General features: G+C 42.9%; 1 protein-coding gene across 5 annotated transcripts in view; it reads right to left on the bottom strand.

Moving 5' to 3' along the window:
• ADCY1 (adenylate cyclase 1) overlaps positions 1–18,322 on the bottom strand; it is a 185,276-nt gene that overhangs the window by 34,489 nt on the left and 132,465 nt on the right. For all 5 annotated transcript variants that reach the window (XR_004427643.1, XR_004427644.1, XR_004427645.1 and 2 more), the window contains exons 9-12: positions 12,265–12,459; positions 10,814–10,911; positions 9,078–9,162; positions 7,997–8,086 (exon numbers count right to left, since the gene is read on the bottom strand). Coding sequence is in view for 2 of the 5 variants with exons in the window: in XM_033165091.1 (XP_033020982.1) it covers positions 7,997–8,086; positions 9,078–9,162; positions 10,814–10,911; positions 12,265–12,459 (468 nt within the window). In the remaining 3 variants the exon portion in view is untranslated. The remainder of the gene's footprint in view (positions 1–7,996; positions 8,087–9,077; positions 9,163–10,813; positions 10,912–12,264; positions 12,460–18,322) is intronic.

The following is an 18,322-nucleotide window of genomic DNA, read 5'->3' as shown; positions in this document are numbered from 1 at the left end:
AAGCATGTCTGTCTCAGTCACTGGCAGAATCCGGGAATGGCCCCTTCCAGCTTCTGCCCCAGCATAATAACTTCGGCACCCCCAGTCTCCTCCTACCCTTCTTGCATTTCGCCCCTCTGCACAACTGGGGGGGGGGCTGGAAATGGCGTACCTCCATCCTGACCAGCTGGGCGAGGAGAGGGCAGGGTCTCAGCAACATCCCCAAGCCCTCTCCCTCTTTGTGGCTCCTGGCTAGAAGAGGCGTTGGGGCTCTCAGTGGCATCCCTAAGCCCTCTCCCCACCAGGCTGGTTCCTTCCCTCTCCTCCCTACTGGAGGTGTGGTGGCTTTCCCCACTGGAAGAAGTGCTGCTCCTCATTTGGCGTCGGGGCTGTCTGTATGCTAACGGACCCTCCATTCCCCTCAACAGGCCAGGAGGCAGTTCCCTGACAAAACGCAAACTAGAACCAAAACTATTTAATGATGAGAAGGGAAGAATGATTGCAGTACAAATAACATCACAAGGTGGAGTAAATAATCTTAATTGGAATATATGCACCGAATGAGAGAAAGTCAGCATTTTAAAAAAATTGTTAGAAGACAGAATGTTGGAATATATGGACCAGAAGATAATTTTAACAGGAGATACAAATGGGGTAGAGGTCTCCCTAGAGATAGATAGAACAATAAGAAACAAAGAAAGAGAGACTACCCACAACCTTTTTTAAACTGGTGAAGAATTTTGATTTGATAGATATTTGGAGTTATTTGGAGATTTAAACACCCACTGGATAGGGAATATACATTTTTTCCAGAACAACATCAGTCCAGTGGAAGAATCGACTCGGTATGGGTCTCAAGAGAATTATTGATACAGACCAAGAACACTTTCGGATCATAATTCAATAATATTAGAATTAAAAGGAGAGAGAAAATACCCTGTTTAGATGGAGCTTTTAGATAACCAAAATATCTTACGGGGGGGAAAACAAAAAGCCCTGAGGGATTATTTTGAATTAAATTTAAATCAAGAAACAGATATAAAGGTGGTTTCAGATGCCAGTAAAGCTGTAATGAGAGGATTCTTTATCTAACAAAATGCCTACCAGAAAAAAATAGAGAAGGAAAAAGGAAAGAAGTGATGGAAGAACTGATTAAAAAAGAGAAAGAGTTGGTTTAAAAACCAGAGAATGAGTCAATAAAAAAATAAAGATGTTACAAACACAATATTCAATGATAAATCAAGAAATAGAGTGGAAAATAAAAAGGACGAAACAGAAAAAATTCGAATATGCCAATAAGCCAGGTAAATTACTGGCATGGCAGATAAGGAAAAAACAGGGCATAAATTTAATTAATAAATTAAATGTAGAAGAGAAAGTAATAGATACCCAAAAGACATACGAAGGCAATTTGTAAGATATTATACAGAACTGTGCTAAGCCGGCTCTGAAAACAAAGAGAAAATTCAAAAATATTTAAAACAAAATAAATTACCAAATTTTCCAAAATAAAAAATGGTTGTTGTTTTTTTAAAAAAGTGCCAATATCGATGCAGGAGGTGCAAGATGCGATTAAAGAAGCTAAAATAGGTAAATTGCCAGGGCCAGATGGACTTCAGCAAAGTATTATTTAAAAAATTGCAGGACTTACTGGTACAATCACTTAAAGAGGTAATAAATGAGATCTTAAAGACTGGGAAAGTACCAGAGACTTGGAAAGAGGCATATATTACATTGATTCCAAAGCAAGATGCCAACCCACTTTTAGTCAAGATTATAGGCTAATTTCTTTATTAAATAATGACTATAAATTATTTGCTAACATGCTTGCTAACCGAAAGAAGAGGTTTTTAATGGACTTAATTCATCAGGATCAGGCTGATTTCTTACCAGGCCACCAGATGAAGGATAATACAAGAAATATAATTGATATTATAAAATATCAGGAGGTCAGGAATGAGAAACAAGCGTCTTTAATGTTTATAGATGCAGAAAAGGCCTTTGATAACAGTAGAAATGATGAATTTTGGGGAGGCTTTTGGTAGAGAGGTATCAAGACAATTTATTCAGACCAACAGGCCATGCTGATTGTGAACAATTGGATTATGGAAAAATGTAAAATAATGAAGGGAACAAGGCAGGGGTGCCCCCTGTCACCATTATTATTTATTTTAGTGTTAGAAACCCTGGTGAGAAAAATATGAGCGGATGAGACAATTAAAGGAATAACGGTAGGAAGTAAAGCATGCAAATTAAAAGCTTTTGCAGATGACCTTGTGATTATTGTAGAAGATCCCAAGAATAGTTTACTGAAGGTTTTGGAGAGAATCCAGTGTCAGAGAGAACTTGGAGATATTAGGTCTCCCAGAGGGAGGGGGAGACAGTGGAGTGGGAAGGCAAGGAGATGAGCCTGAGTTGTTAGGTGTCGCAGAGAGAGGGGAAGAAGTTGAGGGGGATCAACAAGGAGATGAGCTGAAAGAAGGAAGGGAGGAGGTAGCTGTGGAAAGAACTACTGAAAGACAGGCAGGAGGGAGTACCGAGTCTGGGAGTTTGCCGGAGAGGCAAGGGTTAAGTTCCAGTTCAGATTCCGGAAGGGCATACCGGCCAGCTCTCGCGAGGCGTTCCGAGAAATGAAGAGCTGAAATACAAAGCTCAAGGGCCTGGCATTTGCTGGGATGCTGGGGGCATAGCAGACCTCAGCAGAGATCGCAGCTAACTGATTCTGACGAATGATGACTACTATTTAATGGCCGCTTGTAAATAAAAGCCATAAAAATGCCAAGAAGGCTCTGTAGTGTTTACATGAGGAGGAGAAGCCCGCTGGCCATGACATCCAGGAATTTGGACAGGTAGCAGGTTTTAAATTAAATAAAAATAAAACTAAGATCTTGGTGAAAAATGTGACAGAGCAATATAAAAAGCACTTACAACAAGTTACAGACATATGCACAGATAAAAAATTAAATACCTGGGAGTATGGCTGACAGCTAAGAATATCAATATATTTAAAGACAATTACATAAATACTTGGAAAGAAATAAAGAGAAATTTAGAGATATGGGGTAGGATGAATTTATCTTTTGGGGCAAGAATATCAGTGATAAAAATGAATGTATTGCCAAGAATTATATTTTTATTTTAGTCAATACCGGTGATTGGCAGTGCAGGGCACTTCAAGGAATGGCAAAAAGGTACCATATTTTTCGCTCCATAAGGCACACTGGACCGTAAGACGCACATAGTTTTTAGAGGAGGAAAACAAGAAAAAATATTCTGAATCAAATGTTGTACTAACTAAACTATTTAATAAACTACCAGTATATCAGAATAATATTTCAACAATGTAAAGTGAACAGCAGTAAACGGTGGCATTAAGAACCACCATCACTGCCAGGGATTTGCCTTCTCACGAGGAGAGCCTGGGGGGAGGTCCTACTCCTGAGGAGAGCCCAGGCGGGAGTACTCCTCGCGGGGAGAGCGGGGAAGGTGACCCTGCTAGTGGGGAGGATCAGGGTAGGAAACCTCGAGAGAAGGTCTTGCTCAGGTACAGGGAGCCCCAGCCAATGCTGTCATCTGACTCCTCTCAAAGCCCATCGCCAGAGCTCTCTCCCGAAGAAGAGGAGGAGGAGTCAAGGGTCAGGGATGCTGGGCAGAGACCCAGCAATGCCTGCCAGAGGTGATCAGAGGGGGAGTTGCAGCTTCCGGCGCCAGCGCAGCATCGGGGGGTCAGAGGACACAGAAGACGTCGCTTCAGGGTGCCGAGGCTTTGGTGCTGGGCGGGAAACAGGAGAGGGGCACTTCCGGATTCTGCAAGTGACTGAGCAGTCATGTTTTTAGTTAGCTCTGCACTGTAAATAGTTATGTACAATAAAGTAATCTTTAGTGTAAGAGGACTCTGTCGTTACTCATGAGCAACACTGTGGTGTGCCCTGACAATCACTGTCATTAACAAATGAGGAGAGACTTTATCCCCTAGTAAGGGGGGGAGGCAGGCAAAGGAAATATATGAGCTTCCCCCATTGAGTCCCTTAGATCTAAGGACTGTATGGTTTGGACCTACACAATTATTTTAATAAAGCCAAAAGAAGTGGGACTTTCTTCTTTTTTGCTCATTGCAGAGAGCTCTGGGAGCTTTCATATGAGGGAGGAATGAGGGAGAAATCTGATTCAATCCCTATTTAAAGTCAAACCTACACAACACAAGGACCAAACCACAGCCACTCTTCAAATTTCACACTTCTGCAAAGGAAGGCACTACTGTCCCGGCAAGACCAGTGGCGGAGGGAGGGTCTTGCATGGGGTGCCTGTGGGACGCCCCCAAATGTTCATCTTGCTGCTGCCACCTTCTCCTCCCAAGTAGTAATAAATACTACCATACTTTCACGGAGGGAAGACTGGGGTGTGGGGTCAGGGAGGGAGAGGCTGGGAGAGGGGAGCGGGGGGAGCGAGCACGGGCCCGGCGTGCACTGTGGGGGGAAAGCTGTGAGCAAAGCAAGAGCTGCACACAGCGTTTTACCGGCTCTCCCTGTGATCGCTGTACAGCGCGCTGGGAAGTAGGGGCGGACCCCTCCTTCCCGGCTCCATGTAGAGCAATTGGAGGGAGAGCCTTCTCTCCATAGGACACACAGACATTTTCCCTTCCTTTTTAGGAGGGAAGAGGTGCATCTTATGGAGCAAAAAATACAGTATTTCTAGATTCATCTGGCAGGGGAAGAAACCAAGGATAAAATATAAATTGCTAACTGACGCTAAAGAGAGAGGAAGTTTCAGTCTGCCAGATTTAAAATTGTACTGTAAGGCGTCCTGCATTTGCTGGATTGGATAACATTGAAAAATACATATATTTTAGATTTAGAAGGACATGATAATAGATTTGGATGGTATGCATACTTATGGTATGGAAAAGCAAAGGTACACAAAGGTTTTCAGAATCAGTTAATAAGAAAATCAATTTTTATGGTATGGGAAAAATAAAAACTTATTAGAAGAAAAAACACATTGGTGGTTTTCCCCTTTAGAAGCAATATCTCAGAAAAAAAACTGAATATGAGAAGTAGTTACAGGTAGGTAGCTGTGTTGGTCTGCCATAGTCAAAACAAAATAAAATACAAAATTCCTTCTAGTAGCACCTTAGAGACCAACTAAGTTTGTTCTTGTGCATATCTGAAGAAGTGTGCATGCACACGAAAGCTCATACCAAGAACAAACCTAGTTGGTCTCTAAGGTGCTACTGGAAGGATTTTTTAAATTTTATTTTGTTTTGAATATGAGAAGTAACTGGCAGACATATAAAGAGCTGTTAATCAAAGTAGAACACCAGGTGAAGCTAAAGGAGTATGAGGAGATAAGGGATTTATTAACGAATTAATTACAGTTTCACCAACTAAATGATATTTTTAAGACAGATAAGAAGAAGAGTTTGGATTTGATATCCCACTTTATCACTACCCGGAGGAGTCTCAAAGCGGCTAACATTCTTCTTTCCTTCCTCCCCCACAACAAACACTCTGTGAGGTGAGTGGGGCTGAGAGACTTCAGAGAAGTGTGACGAGCCCAAGGTCACCCAGCAGCTGCATGTGGAGGAGTGGAGATGCGAACCCGGTTCCCCAGATTACGAGTCTACCACTCTTAACCACTACACCACACTGGCTCTTAGTTGTGGTATTAGTTGTGAGATACCAAGATTTCAAAAAGATCTGTTAGATAGTAGTGTTAAATTGTTGTCAAAAATGTTTGCTCTTAGAATGGCATACAAAAGGTCAAGTCAGTAATGATACACTGGGCAAAATATTTGGGACACAATATTCAGATGGTAGATTGGGAAAGGTTATGGAAAACAGATTTGAAATTTATGGCATGCTGTACACGGAAAGAAATTTATATGAAAATGATGTACTGACTCCTAGTAAGTTAGCAAAAATGTATAGGATAAGTATAAATATCTGCTGGAAATGTAAAGCAAAAGAAGGTACCTTTTATCATATGTGGTGGACTTGTAAGGTAATAAAAGCTGTCTGGGAGATGATATATAATGAAATGAAAAAAAATGTTTAAAATAACCTTTGTTAAAAAAAACAAAACCAGAAGCTTTTTTATTAGGAATTATAGGTGCCAACATTCCAAAGGAGCAGAAAAGACTTTTTTATGTATGGAACAACAGCTGCCCAGATGTTACTAGCCCAGAGATGGAAAGAAGAAAGGTCCCTACCAGAGAGGAATGGCAAACCAAGCTGATGGACTATGCCGAAATGGCAAAACTGACTGGAAAACTCAGAAACCAAGAGGACAAAAACTTTATAAAAGAATGAGAAAAAATTATAAGTTATTTAAGAGACCACTGTAAGCAGATGGAAACATTGGCAGGATTTTGATTTCACTTGTAATTTAACAAATACCATGGACAATATGGATTGATATAAAAGTTAGAGTATGGGAAAATATGCAGCTGTGAATGTTCAAAATGGGACTCCATGGAGTGGGTGGGAGGAGGTTGTGAGGTTCGGAGGAATCTCTGTATATGGATTTAAATTTGGATTTTTATAACCTTGTATTTGTAAAATCAAATAAAAATGATTTCAAAAAAAGAGAGATTCATCTTTGTTTCAGCAGCTCAAACCCACCACTGTAAATGGTACTCATAGAATCATAGAATCATAGAGTTGGAAGAGACCACAAGGGCCATCCAGTCCAACTTTCTGCCAAGCAGTATTACTAGGTACTAGTATTGCAAATCAAAGAATTTTGGGCTTGTTTTATCTTAACAACAAATAATGTATGGGTAAAATAAGAGGCAGCCTAGAAAGGTAATTAAATGTCATTTTGTGAGTAATTCCAGGGCCAGAAAACATTTTAAAAGTACAGTCGTGCCTCAGAAGTCAAACACCTTGCAAGTCTAATGCTTTGGCTCCCAAACGCCACAAACCCGGAAGTGAGTGTTCCGGTTTGCGAATGTTCTTTGGAACCTGAACATCCGACGGTGCTTCCGAATGTTTTGAAAGTCAAATTGACTTCTGGAATGGATTCCATTCGACTTCAGAGGTAAGACTGTACTAATTAACACATTTAGTGTACTACTGGATAATACAAACAAGCGGGCAGAGAAAACAGAACCTTACTTCTAACTTTGATCATATTCTACATGGAAAAGATTTTTTTCCTATAAAGCAGCAGGTAAACACATTAAGCAGTAAATGAAAAGAAGTATTGTGTACAAGCTTGCTGCCCCATTGTACTGGCATTTGCACACATTTATAAACAGGCGTGTGTGTGTGTGTGTGTGTGTGCGTGTGGCACCCATGTCTTTCACATGCAATAAACCAGTTAATTTAAACCTCTGCTCTATGTTTGTGAAGCAACCAAACCAAAAAAAAAAACAACCTTCCATCATTTCAGTGATCACTTGTAATACCCACCATAGAGACAGAATCCCCAGTATTTATGACTCAAGGTCAGTAACATGCAGCAAAATCAACTGATTGATTGATACACCACCCTTCATCATAAGGTCTCAGGGCAGAATAAAATGCAGGATAATGTGGAGACGTTTGACTGTGCTATTTCAGGCTGCAGAGTTGCATGCTTATGTGCTTCCCATGAAATAAGCTCCTAACATTCGGAAAAACAGCAAGGCATCATGCTAGTTTTCTGCTTGTAGGGAATCTTCTTCCATGGCGAAGCATTCAAAAGCTTGCAGTGCCCACTTCCATGTGAAATGACACAGTCCAGGAAAAACATTACAACCAGATTTTTGCTGCATATATAAACTGGTTCTTAGCAGCAAAAGCCAAAGTGAGAAATAAAATGTAGAATGATGTACCTTTCTTGGACTTAGAAGAATATAGGTTTTCAGTTTCAAAAAGAAACATCAATTATAGTCAGCTGTTTATATGATAAGGCAATTATATATTGGGGGGGGGGTTAGCATGCTAATGGAAATGATCTCAATGACTTAAATCAGAGCAAACTGAGGGGACGGCAGGTCTCTCCATGAATTAGGCAACCATTCCTATACACTCACCACACAGCCTTGTGCCACTGAATAAATTAATATTACAATAAAAACACATAAAATCGTTCGAATTTGTATTGTCAGGCACCCTGGAAAACACTGAAAGACAAAAACAATAGAGTCTCTGTTAATTCAAAAACAAGGTAGGTATGTTATTTATAAAATAGTAAAAAAAACAATTCTTATTTCAGCAGACTCCTATTCATACTAAGTTTGACAGGCTAAGCATTAGCAATTCATTCTCCCACTTGGAAAAGGAGTCTGGGGGAAAGCCTCATGACTGTGATTAAAAAACAAACCAACTAACTTACCGGTAAGTATGCAGTAAAACTGTAAAGGGTGAATGCATGAAACGTGTTTGCAAGTATGTGAACATTAGGACTGCCAGACCCCCAGGACTGAACTGAACTCTCCAGGTTGGCCTGCCCTGCCCTGCCCCTGCCAGGTTTCAGTCTCCAGGCGGGATGAGATCCCACACCTGGCTGCACCAGGATCAGTCAGCACTACTGGCTAAAGTGCTCCCTGGTGATCCTGATGGTGTTGGGAAGGGAAGTTTAAAGGGGGGAGGGGGAGCAGGGAAGGTGGTGTCAGTGGGTGGAGGTTGTCTGCATGTGTGCATGCATGCATGGGGCTGGGGTGAAGAGGGACTGCAGTTGTGGCTTTGCCCACCCAATCTTGCTGCAAAAGATGCCATAAAAGGGATGCCACATTCTCCAAAGCAGAAGGAAGCTCCAGAGGCAACCTTTATAGCAGGTCAGGTGAACATTTGGCTTTCCGGATGTTGCTGAACTACAATTCCCATCAGATCGAGCAAACATGGCCAATGATCAGGGGTGATGGGAGTTGTAGTTCAGCAACATCCGGAAAGCCAAAGGTTCCCCTGACCTGCTATAAAGGTTGCCTCTGGAGCCTCCTTCTGCTTTGGAGAAATGTGAAACATTACTTATATAAGCCTTGCACTATGTTAGGCGCTGTACACTATTAAAATTAAACAGGTTCCTGCGTGACAGAGATATGAAATGAACACGTATGCAATGCTTAGTAAGTCTCTTGCGAGAATCAAGAGGCCACAGCATTTGAGATCACTTACTTGTACTCGGGTGACATGCAGGTACATGATACATGCCACTAGGAAGCATATGCAGAACACCAAAAGGACAAGCACGATGGTACTCCTAGGAGGAACACGTAGAAGCCGAGTCATTGAACATGCAGAAAATCACCACCTCCTCACTGGAACTTGGCAGAAGGATTCTGGTTAACTATCAAGCATTTTCCCTTCTTGTGCAAGCAAGAGACACAGGCTATGTACACCCTAGGGCATTAATATGCCTGTGGCTCATTCTTTCTGTATGTGCCTTTTCCCACCTTCATCCACAGAAAAGTGCTTTAAATCATATGACTCTGAAATCAATCTGTCCATGTTACCTGTCCATGTGGGTGGTGCTGGGTGAGATGCATTTGTACTGTATGTTGTCTCCTCCTTTCTTACTTCCTGACCACCATAAATCGTGTAAATCTGAGGTTATTAGCCTACCAGTGTGCACACACCTTTTATTTTTATTTTTAAAAACCATTAAAATTTGCTTCTCCAATCCTCACAAGGATTTGGAGTCACTCACATGGAAAGCTGTCAGTTCCTTTCATCCCTTTCCCCCTTCCTGCCCCCTGTACCTGCAAGGGCAAATTTTACTTTTAATACAGCTGTTTGTGCAAGAGCAGCTCTGTGGAAAAGCCCTATTTTAAAAATACCCAAATGTGTCTTTTGCATCGACCAGTGAATAAAGGCAGGTTGTATCCTTTTCCTTAGGCTGGTGGAAGCAAAACTGAAACAAGCAAGTGGCAATAAACAACACACAGCAAAACATCACCACACATGAAAAACTGTCTCCACACAATGCATCTTCGTTGCATCCACAGCCAGGCAACATGCTATTTGGTACTGGATTCTCTTCCCTTATTGGATTATTTATGCATCAGGAAAATTATCCAAACTAAGCAGGGAGAAAGTGTGGGCTGCCACTTGGATGAGGAACACGTTGTGTGGGTGCTGTTGTAGCAGCAGCAGCAGCAGCAGCAGCAGCAGCAGCAGCAGCAGCAATAGATAATATCAGAGACACAAGCAGCTTCAAAGTGACTTTAAACTCCAGCGTGGCTGAGTCCACTGTAGATTTATCAGTGCTGGTGCTTTCAGTTTTCCTTTCTCTGCTGTCAAATGCTTTCAGCTGAATTGTAGCACTGCATAATAAATACATCTAGGAGTTGCAGTTCCTAGCAAAAAGACCAGGATCTGGAACAACCAGCTTGTGATGAAAGATACATTTGGGATTTTTTTTAGTTTAGGGGAAAAAATGAGGGGGGAGGGGGACACACAACAGAAGTGTATAAACTCTGCATGGTGTTAGGAAAGCAGGTAGAGATAGGTTTTTCTCCCTCCCTCATAATACTACAACCAGGGGCCATCCAATGAAGACAGACAAAAGAAAGTAATTCTTCTTTAATCACAAAGTGAAACTATGGGATTCGCTAGTGTGGGATGTCGTGGGGGCCACTGATAGACAGAGCTCGGAGAGGCTCTTAGACCAGTGCAGGTTGGGGCAAGACGATCCATGGCTTCTAGTCCTGGTGGAGCTGGGCTACTAGGGTGAGGGAGGGAAATCCAGTTCTGAACCTGCTCTCCTGCTTTATTTTTTTTTTTGGGGGGGGGGTAGAATGTAAGAAATAAAGTTTTCTAATGAATCCAAAATTTGCCCAAGACACTCCAATTTGACAAAATAATAATAATTCTACTTGGCATTTAATTTAAAACACTGAGAAAGCACTTACTGTGGGATTATTAAAAGGTAGACAAGGCCAAATAAGGCAGCTAGAATCAATGACAAGACGACAGCACTGGTGAAATATTCATCTTGAAGCTGGTGATACTGTGAATGAGGTGGGGAAGAGAGGCGTAAATACAGTTATTGACCCATATCCATCACACCTCCTGGTTCTAAAGACAGAAATACAGCATGCACAACAGTAATCTAAGTGGGCTCACCAGATTTGCCCCTGTTGACCACATCATTTCTTTCTGAGTTTTCAAAGTCAGTGTATGGTCAGGAAAAGTAGCCAGGGTGCTTGCAAATCCAACATGAGCTCCCTCCCCACCTCCCTTCAAAATTTGGAGCTGGGGAGGAAGCATGCTGGCCTTGGGGACACACCAAACACTGCTAGAGTGGTGGGTCTGGGCCTCCTTCCCCAGCTCAAATGGAACCGGGAAAGATTGGAGGGGCCTCATTCTGAGGCTTGGAGGTATTACAATCAGTCCTTTTTTCAGCCTCAGCATAGTCCCACGATCTCTCAGGTGGATGCCATTGCAGGAAAGCACTCCCTCACCTGCATCTTGCCTTTACGTACTTCTGAGATCCCCACAATGAACATTTCCAAGTCAAAACGGAAACTGGCCAGTGTGTGCAAGTCCACGCTCTTTATAAGATTGATGACTCCACCTAGTTCCTAGCTGCTCCTAGCCATGATTGGTCAATCTACAGGGCGGCGCCAATTCGTATTTCCTTTTCTTCAATCCCTCTCCCGTGTAGTGGTGGTGGGCTTTAAGCTTTCATGGCAGGCCTCTACCATTGCACACATGCACATCTGCGCAAGGGCCCTTCTGTGCTGTATCCATAGCTGTCAACCTACCTTTTTCTTGCATTGGGAAACGGCGCTGGAATAAGGGAAAGTTGACAGCTATGCTGAATCAAAGAGAACGAGGGAGGAGGCGGCACCCCAAAACCAGCTGCTCTAGCACAAGGCACTCATTTATAATTACTACTGCCATTTATTTACAAAACACTTTTCTATTTTTTAAAAAAGTACAAAGCTTTATACAATACAATAAAATACTAAAAATAAAACCGACCTGAACACAAGGGGGGAAAGCATCACTACTCAGGAGGAAAAAAGCAAAACCAGCTAATAGGTTCCAGGTAACCTGCAGGAAGAGGAGTGCCTTCTGATTTTCAGTGTTTGAAAGGAACAAATTACCATTTCCTGCATTTAGACATAATGGGAATCTTGGGTTCCTTCCTTCATGCAAGCTGCACACTTCCTCCCTTTGCACGCGAACGAGGAGGGAAGGGGACCTGGGCCAATATATTGACAAAGGCTCCATGAAAACGGAAGCCAATACTTCATTAAAAATATAGGAAAATGAAACCTTGAATGGGGAAAGAAAGCAAGCAAGTGGTAGTTTCTCTTTTTATTTGACTGATAAACTTAGTAAAAGCCTCACTTACTTTTTGCTCGCGCTCAATCTGTTTGTACCTCAGGGTGAAAAAATGTAGGTCTGCCATCTCCGACTCAGTTTGCCGGGCCTCTATTAAACGGCCAATGTATCGATTCACTCGAGTTCCAGGAGTGTTGTACACAACATTTGTAGAAAAAGAGGAACGGTTCCTGAGTTTTTCTGATGCTGTCCTTAATGCCCTCCTCTGTGGCAAAACCGAAAAACAGCAGAGTGAGCTTTTTTTATATAAAAAGTTTTTAATGAAAGATTTCTTGTATTACAAAATAACCAAATAAACAAGGAAAAGTGCATACAGCGTCTCCATTTTCAGTTGCCAGAGTCATTTTCACAGTTTGTTTACATTTGGTGTGAAACACTCTTGTCATAGGCATTGTGTGGTTGGGGAAAAGAGGACGAAGGAGAGTGATATTTCATTCTATTGTATGGTGTTTGTGCAGGATTTTTGTGTCAGCGCCACATAAGTAGGTCCCCCCCCCCTCTCTCTCGATTCGTTGTGTTCGGTAGGTTGCAGTGTAGTTTGTGAGTGTGTTGGGTCAGAGTATGCTTTTTGGGGGTAGGATTGACATACTTCTGGGAATTCCTGGACATGTCCTTTTTGGGGGTACTAAATGCCCATCGGGGAGGGGGGATTTTACATGTTAAAGCAAATGTCCTGGATTTTGGGTTAAATGGGGGGGCCAGTGGCTCTGGTAAGTGGCTTTGGGTTAAATGAGGGGGGGGGCAGTGGCTCTGGCTCTGAGAGCCAGTGTGGTGTAGTGGTTAAGAGCGGTAGACTCGTAATCTGGTGAACCGGGTTCGCGTCTCCGCTCCTCCACATGCAGCTGCTGGGTGACCTTGGGCTAGTCACACTTCTTTGAAGTCTCTCAGCCCCACTCACCTCACAGAGTGTTTGTTGTGGGGGAGGAAGGAAAAGGAGAATGTGAGCCGCTTGGAGACTCCTTCGGGTAGTGAAAAGCGGGATATCAAATCCAAACTCTTCTTCTTCTACAGCCTCGGGCTCAGCAGCGGTGGTGGCCTATCAGGCGATTGCCAACAACTTTTTGTTTCTGTATTTTTATCTCTTTAAATATGGCAACCCTAGGTTTTTTGGGGGTAGGGGGAGGTCATTTTCTTGTTGTGCTATATATCTGAGAATGAAAAGCCACACCCTGGTGAAGATATCCATCCTTCTCTGCTTGTCCTCGTGCTATTTTAAGTTTGTTGGTTAACTTTTCTGGTAGGGCAGTTTTCTTCAACTACAACAACCTTAGTATTTATACCCTGCCCATCTGGCTGGGTTTCCCCAGCCACTCTGGGCGGCTCCCAACAGAATATTAAAAACACAATAAAAGATCAAACATCAAAAACTTCCCTAAACAGGGCTGCTTTCAGATGTCTTCTAAAAGTCAGACAGAAACCCCTAAGTGGATTTCTCCGGAGGAGGTGAAGGCGGGACTGGCTAACATATAACTCTTTACTGATAGAGGAAAATAACCAACTAACACTTAGGAAGTATGAATAAGTTAAAGATCATCTTTCAGGCTGGCTTGATCATCATCAATTGCACAGAACGTTTAGACAAGATAAGGAAAGCGGATTTGGGAAAGAACCGTCTAAATTAGAAACAGAAATATTAAATAATAATACTAAAATAATTTCTAAAATGTACCAAATCCTCCTTGACTTTCCACTCAAGGAGGAGGAAGTTAAGGAAGTAATGATAAGATGGGCGCAAGACATCGGCCACCCTATAATGCTATGCCAATGGGAAAAACTTTGGAAATCAACGATGAGGTTCACTGCATGTTATAACATTAAAGAAAACATATGAAAGATGCAGTACAGGTGGTACTTAACCCCATCAAGGCTTTCCAAAATGTATAAAAATATTTCCAATAATTGTTGGCAATGTGGGGAAAGCAATGGAAATATGCTCCACATAAAACTAAAATATATTTTTAATATACAACAGCCGCTGCACGAACATTAATAGTGCAGAATTGGAAAGGAGAAAATGCTCCGAATATAAAGGAATGGCAAAACAAATTCCAGGAATATGCAGAGATGGCTCAGTTGACTAACAGTCTGAGAGGGAATAATAGACAAGCTTTTGTGTTAAAATGGGAGAGATATAGAAAGTATTTACAAAACATCAATAATGGTATAAAGTCTGTAGCCGCCTTTGAGTGACCCTGGAGGAGGAAAATATTATGGTATGAGTTAAGGCTATGTCCAGGTTGTAGAAGGTTTCTGAAAGGTATAAAAGATAATCAAAAAACGTTGAGTACCTTCGTAGTCAGAAGAGGAACGTTCATGGGAAAAGATAGGAAGTCTAAATAAGTAAAATAATATTTACCTATAGTTTTTGTTCTATTCTTTTTTTAGTTGATTAGTTTTTTGTAGTTTTTCTAATTTGTTCTTCTTCTTTTTTCTTCTTGTTTTTTCTCTGTCTTTATTATTTACTGTTTATATAATTTACTTGAGGATAAAATAAAAGGAAAGCCAACAGAAAGACAAATAACACTATGGAGTGTACATATATTTTATTCTATACATACTTATCTTGTATAGAGGAACAGAAAGGTAAAATGTGTTTTGTATATATTGTATGTTGGTGGATTATTAAAATAATAATAATAAATCTTTATTACGGTCCAGAGACCCAACAAGATTATTAAAATAAAATAAAGTTCTTGGGGGGGGGCAGTCAGATAGTTGTTTATGGCAGGCGCCACTACCGAGAAGGCCACCTGCCTGTTTCCCTGTAACCTCACTTCTCACAGTGAGAGAACTGCCAGGAGGCCATCAGTGTTGAACCTCAGTGTCTGAGCTGAATGATGGGGGTGAAGATGCTCCTTCAGGTATACTGGGCCGAGGCCATTTAGGGCTTTAAAGGTCAGCGCCAACACTTTGAATTGTGCTTGGAAATGTACTGGGAGCCAATATAGGTCTGTTATGTACTGAGTTGAATAGGATCCAAACTGCAGCAGTTTGATTGGTTCTAGAACAATAGGATTGAGATTGCAGCAGTCTGATTGGTCCGCAGGAGCCACCCAATCCAGCTCCAGGTGGAAGTGAATCCGCAACCCGATTAGCATACAGGAGTATCCCAGAATTAGCCAATCACGTGGGGCCCATTGTGTAAATAGTGTATATAAAGCAAACGTTTTGGGGGGAACTGCATTCCTCACTACTATGAGCTGAATTTTTAAAATTTGTATGGATGATTGTGTTCTGACTGACGGTCGAATAAATTGTTATTGATTGATTGATTGAATAAAGAGCATGAAAGTCACACTGGACTCCGAGTATATTTCACTGGCGACGAGGATGGGATCCCGCTGAGCTGACTGCCACATACAGCACCGCAGCAACGCCACCTGCCGCACAGCTGTCTCGCACCGTGTATCCAGGCTTCAGCTCCGGGTCCCAAGGAACTCAAGATGGCAACTGACAGCAACTTCTCGCCATTCAACCCAGCATCAGGAGACTGGGAAGCGTACGCCACCCGTTTCACCTTCCTTCTAGAAGCTAAAGGGGTCACCAATGATGCCAAGAAGAGGGTGATATTCTTCAGCGTCTGCGGAGAGGAGACATTTGAAATCACCCGGGCTCTCATTGCGCCTGATGATGTTGCTACTGTTCCTTACAAAACAATAGTGGAACGGCTGAAGGGGCACTTCTCGCCACAGCCCTCAGTGGCGGCTCGTCGAAATGCCTTCTATGCAAAACGGCAAGTCCCTGGGGAAACCATAACGGGGTTTGTGACCTCCCTCCGCCAAGCCGCTCGGTTCTGCAACTTCTCAGAGTTGGAGCACATGCTGCGTGACTGCCTCGTTGGTGGCCTGAGGGACGAGAAGCTGCAACGACGACTTCCGGCGGCGGCGCCATCGCGGGCAGTCGTGGGTTGCCTCGGCAGCGAGGCGACCTAGGCCGTCCCGGGGGTTGGAGCCCCGCTACCACAAAGCGGGGCTCTGGTGAGGCGCGGGAAGAGCGTCCCGCGCCTCGGGCTCCCCGGCGGGCCCATTATGGCTCCGAACCCTTCCCCCGTTCCCCCTGTAAAGGGGGAGTGGGGGTGAAGGGACTACGGAGCCGGGCTATAGGGGAAATGCCCCAACCGGGACGGCGAAGCGGCGGCCGCCGCTCGCGGTGAGCGACTTCGTTCTCCCTGCAGAAGTTAAAAAAAGGAAGCCCGGTGGTCGTGAGTATCGGATTGGACTTTTTTTTTTTACATTTAACGACCCGGGAGGCATTACGGAAAGGAAGCCTGTTTCCCTCCCCTCGGTGGAAAGAAAATAACTGTTTTGACAGACTGCTGTTACAGTGATGGTTACAATGTTTTGATTTTTGACAAGTGAGACTGTTTAGATCTCCCTTTGGGGGGTAAGATGGTGAAGAATATCTCTCTTTGAAATTACAGTCCTTGCGCCCTGGCTCCAGGAAAAATGGCTGCGAAGGTTTGAGATTGAGTGGAAATGTACTGGCACTAAGCTAGAAAAACATTGAAATCTGACACCTATGCCCACTTCAGCCATGCTGGGTTTCGTTTTCGAGCTGGTCTTGGACTTTGGGCTGACTGATGAACAAAGGATTATTTTTTTGAGGTTGGAACTGCTTAACCAGGAACTGGTGTTGTTGAACCGGGATATGGCAGAAAAAGTACTACCCACAGAGGAGACCTTTCAGGATATGGCTGCAATTGAAGAGAGCCTTGGCAAAGAGCTGAAGGGGATTATGGAAGAACAGAGCAAAATGGCTTGGCATCTCCGAGAAGAACAAGAAAAGTCCTGTGAGGGTGGCAGACCCAGGACGAGGAGGTTATATATATCCAACTTCTGGGGTGAGAGCTCGGAAGTAATGGCGAAAAAATTATTAAGTCTACAAATAAAAGAAGAATGGAATGTTGAAATGGAGAAGCCGGAAGATGAAGAACTGGGTACCCTGATGCTCTATGCAAGGATTGCCGTGAACTGTGTCTGGATCTGTGGATGCATAAGTAAAGAGGACAATTTGAGGAGTGGTTCCGACGTAAGATGGAAAGGGAAAATGGTTAGAAGTGGGATAGGATGAACTGTATTGGTATCCTGAAGCCGGTGTGTCAAGTTTCTTTTAAGTTTTTGGACTATAAAAGGGATATTTTGTTTTTCTTTTATTAGCAGCAGTTTAAGGGAAAGAAGATGTTAGATATGTTTTGATTTAAGAATAAAATGTTAAGATATGAAGAATAATATGTTAAGATATGTCAACAATGTGTTTAGAGATGAAGAACAATATGCTAAGATATGAAGTTTTGTTATTAGTTATATGAAGCTACAATATGATTTGATTTAAGACAAGATTTTAAGAAGAATGTTTAGTTTTGAATTTTTAAAGGAATTTAATTTCAGAGATATAAAGTTATTAAAGTAAAATTTGGAATAGGAGCCGAAGGAGAGAAAGCAGGGGAAGTCAATAATGATGTTTCGAACCAAGAATTATTATTTTTTGAACAAGAAGAAGAATCGTTGGTGTATTTGTTTGTGTTTAGTCATAGTGGTGGGTAAGTGTTGGGGTTAATGTTGGTGAAGGTGTTGGAGTGTTGTTTGTTATGGAAAAACCAATAAATTCTTATAAAAAAAAAAGAGAAGCTGCAACGACGCCTCTATGCCAAGAAGGACCTAACGTTCCAGGTCGCTCTGGAGGAGGCCCTGGCAACAGAAGCCGCCGAGAGGTCGATGCAAGAGGCACGGCCGAGCGTGCCATCCCAACCAAGGGTCCACCACGAGGACCTCATCGACGATTCAGGATCAGACAGGGAGGAGGTGCACAGAGTACAGCGGCGCACTCAAGCCGTGCACACACCACAGCTGCCTCGACCAGAAGGAGGGAACTGCGCAAGCTGCGGGGAGAATCACGAGAGGAGGACCTGCCGTTTCTGCAATGCCGAGTGCAGGCAGTGCAGAAAATCAGGCCACATCGCCCGGGTGTGTCGGGCTCGGCCCATCCGACGCCAGGCATCAGATGACCGCCCCAAGAGCCCCAGGTCCCGGGGCCCAACGCACCAAGGCAACTCGACGGAGACCACGGAC

This window comes from Lacerta agilis, chromosome 12 (genome assembly GCF_009819535.1).
Source record: "Lacerta agilis isolate rLacAgi1 chromosome 12, rLacAgi1.pri, whole genome shotgun sequence".
NCBI lineage: Eukaryota > Metazoa > Chordata > Lepidosauria > Squamata > Lacertidae > Lacerta > Lacerta agilis.
Note: the sequence above shows the minus strand (reverse complement) of the source record. Positions and strands in the feature narration are given on the sequence as shown.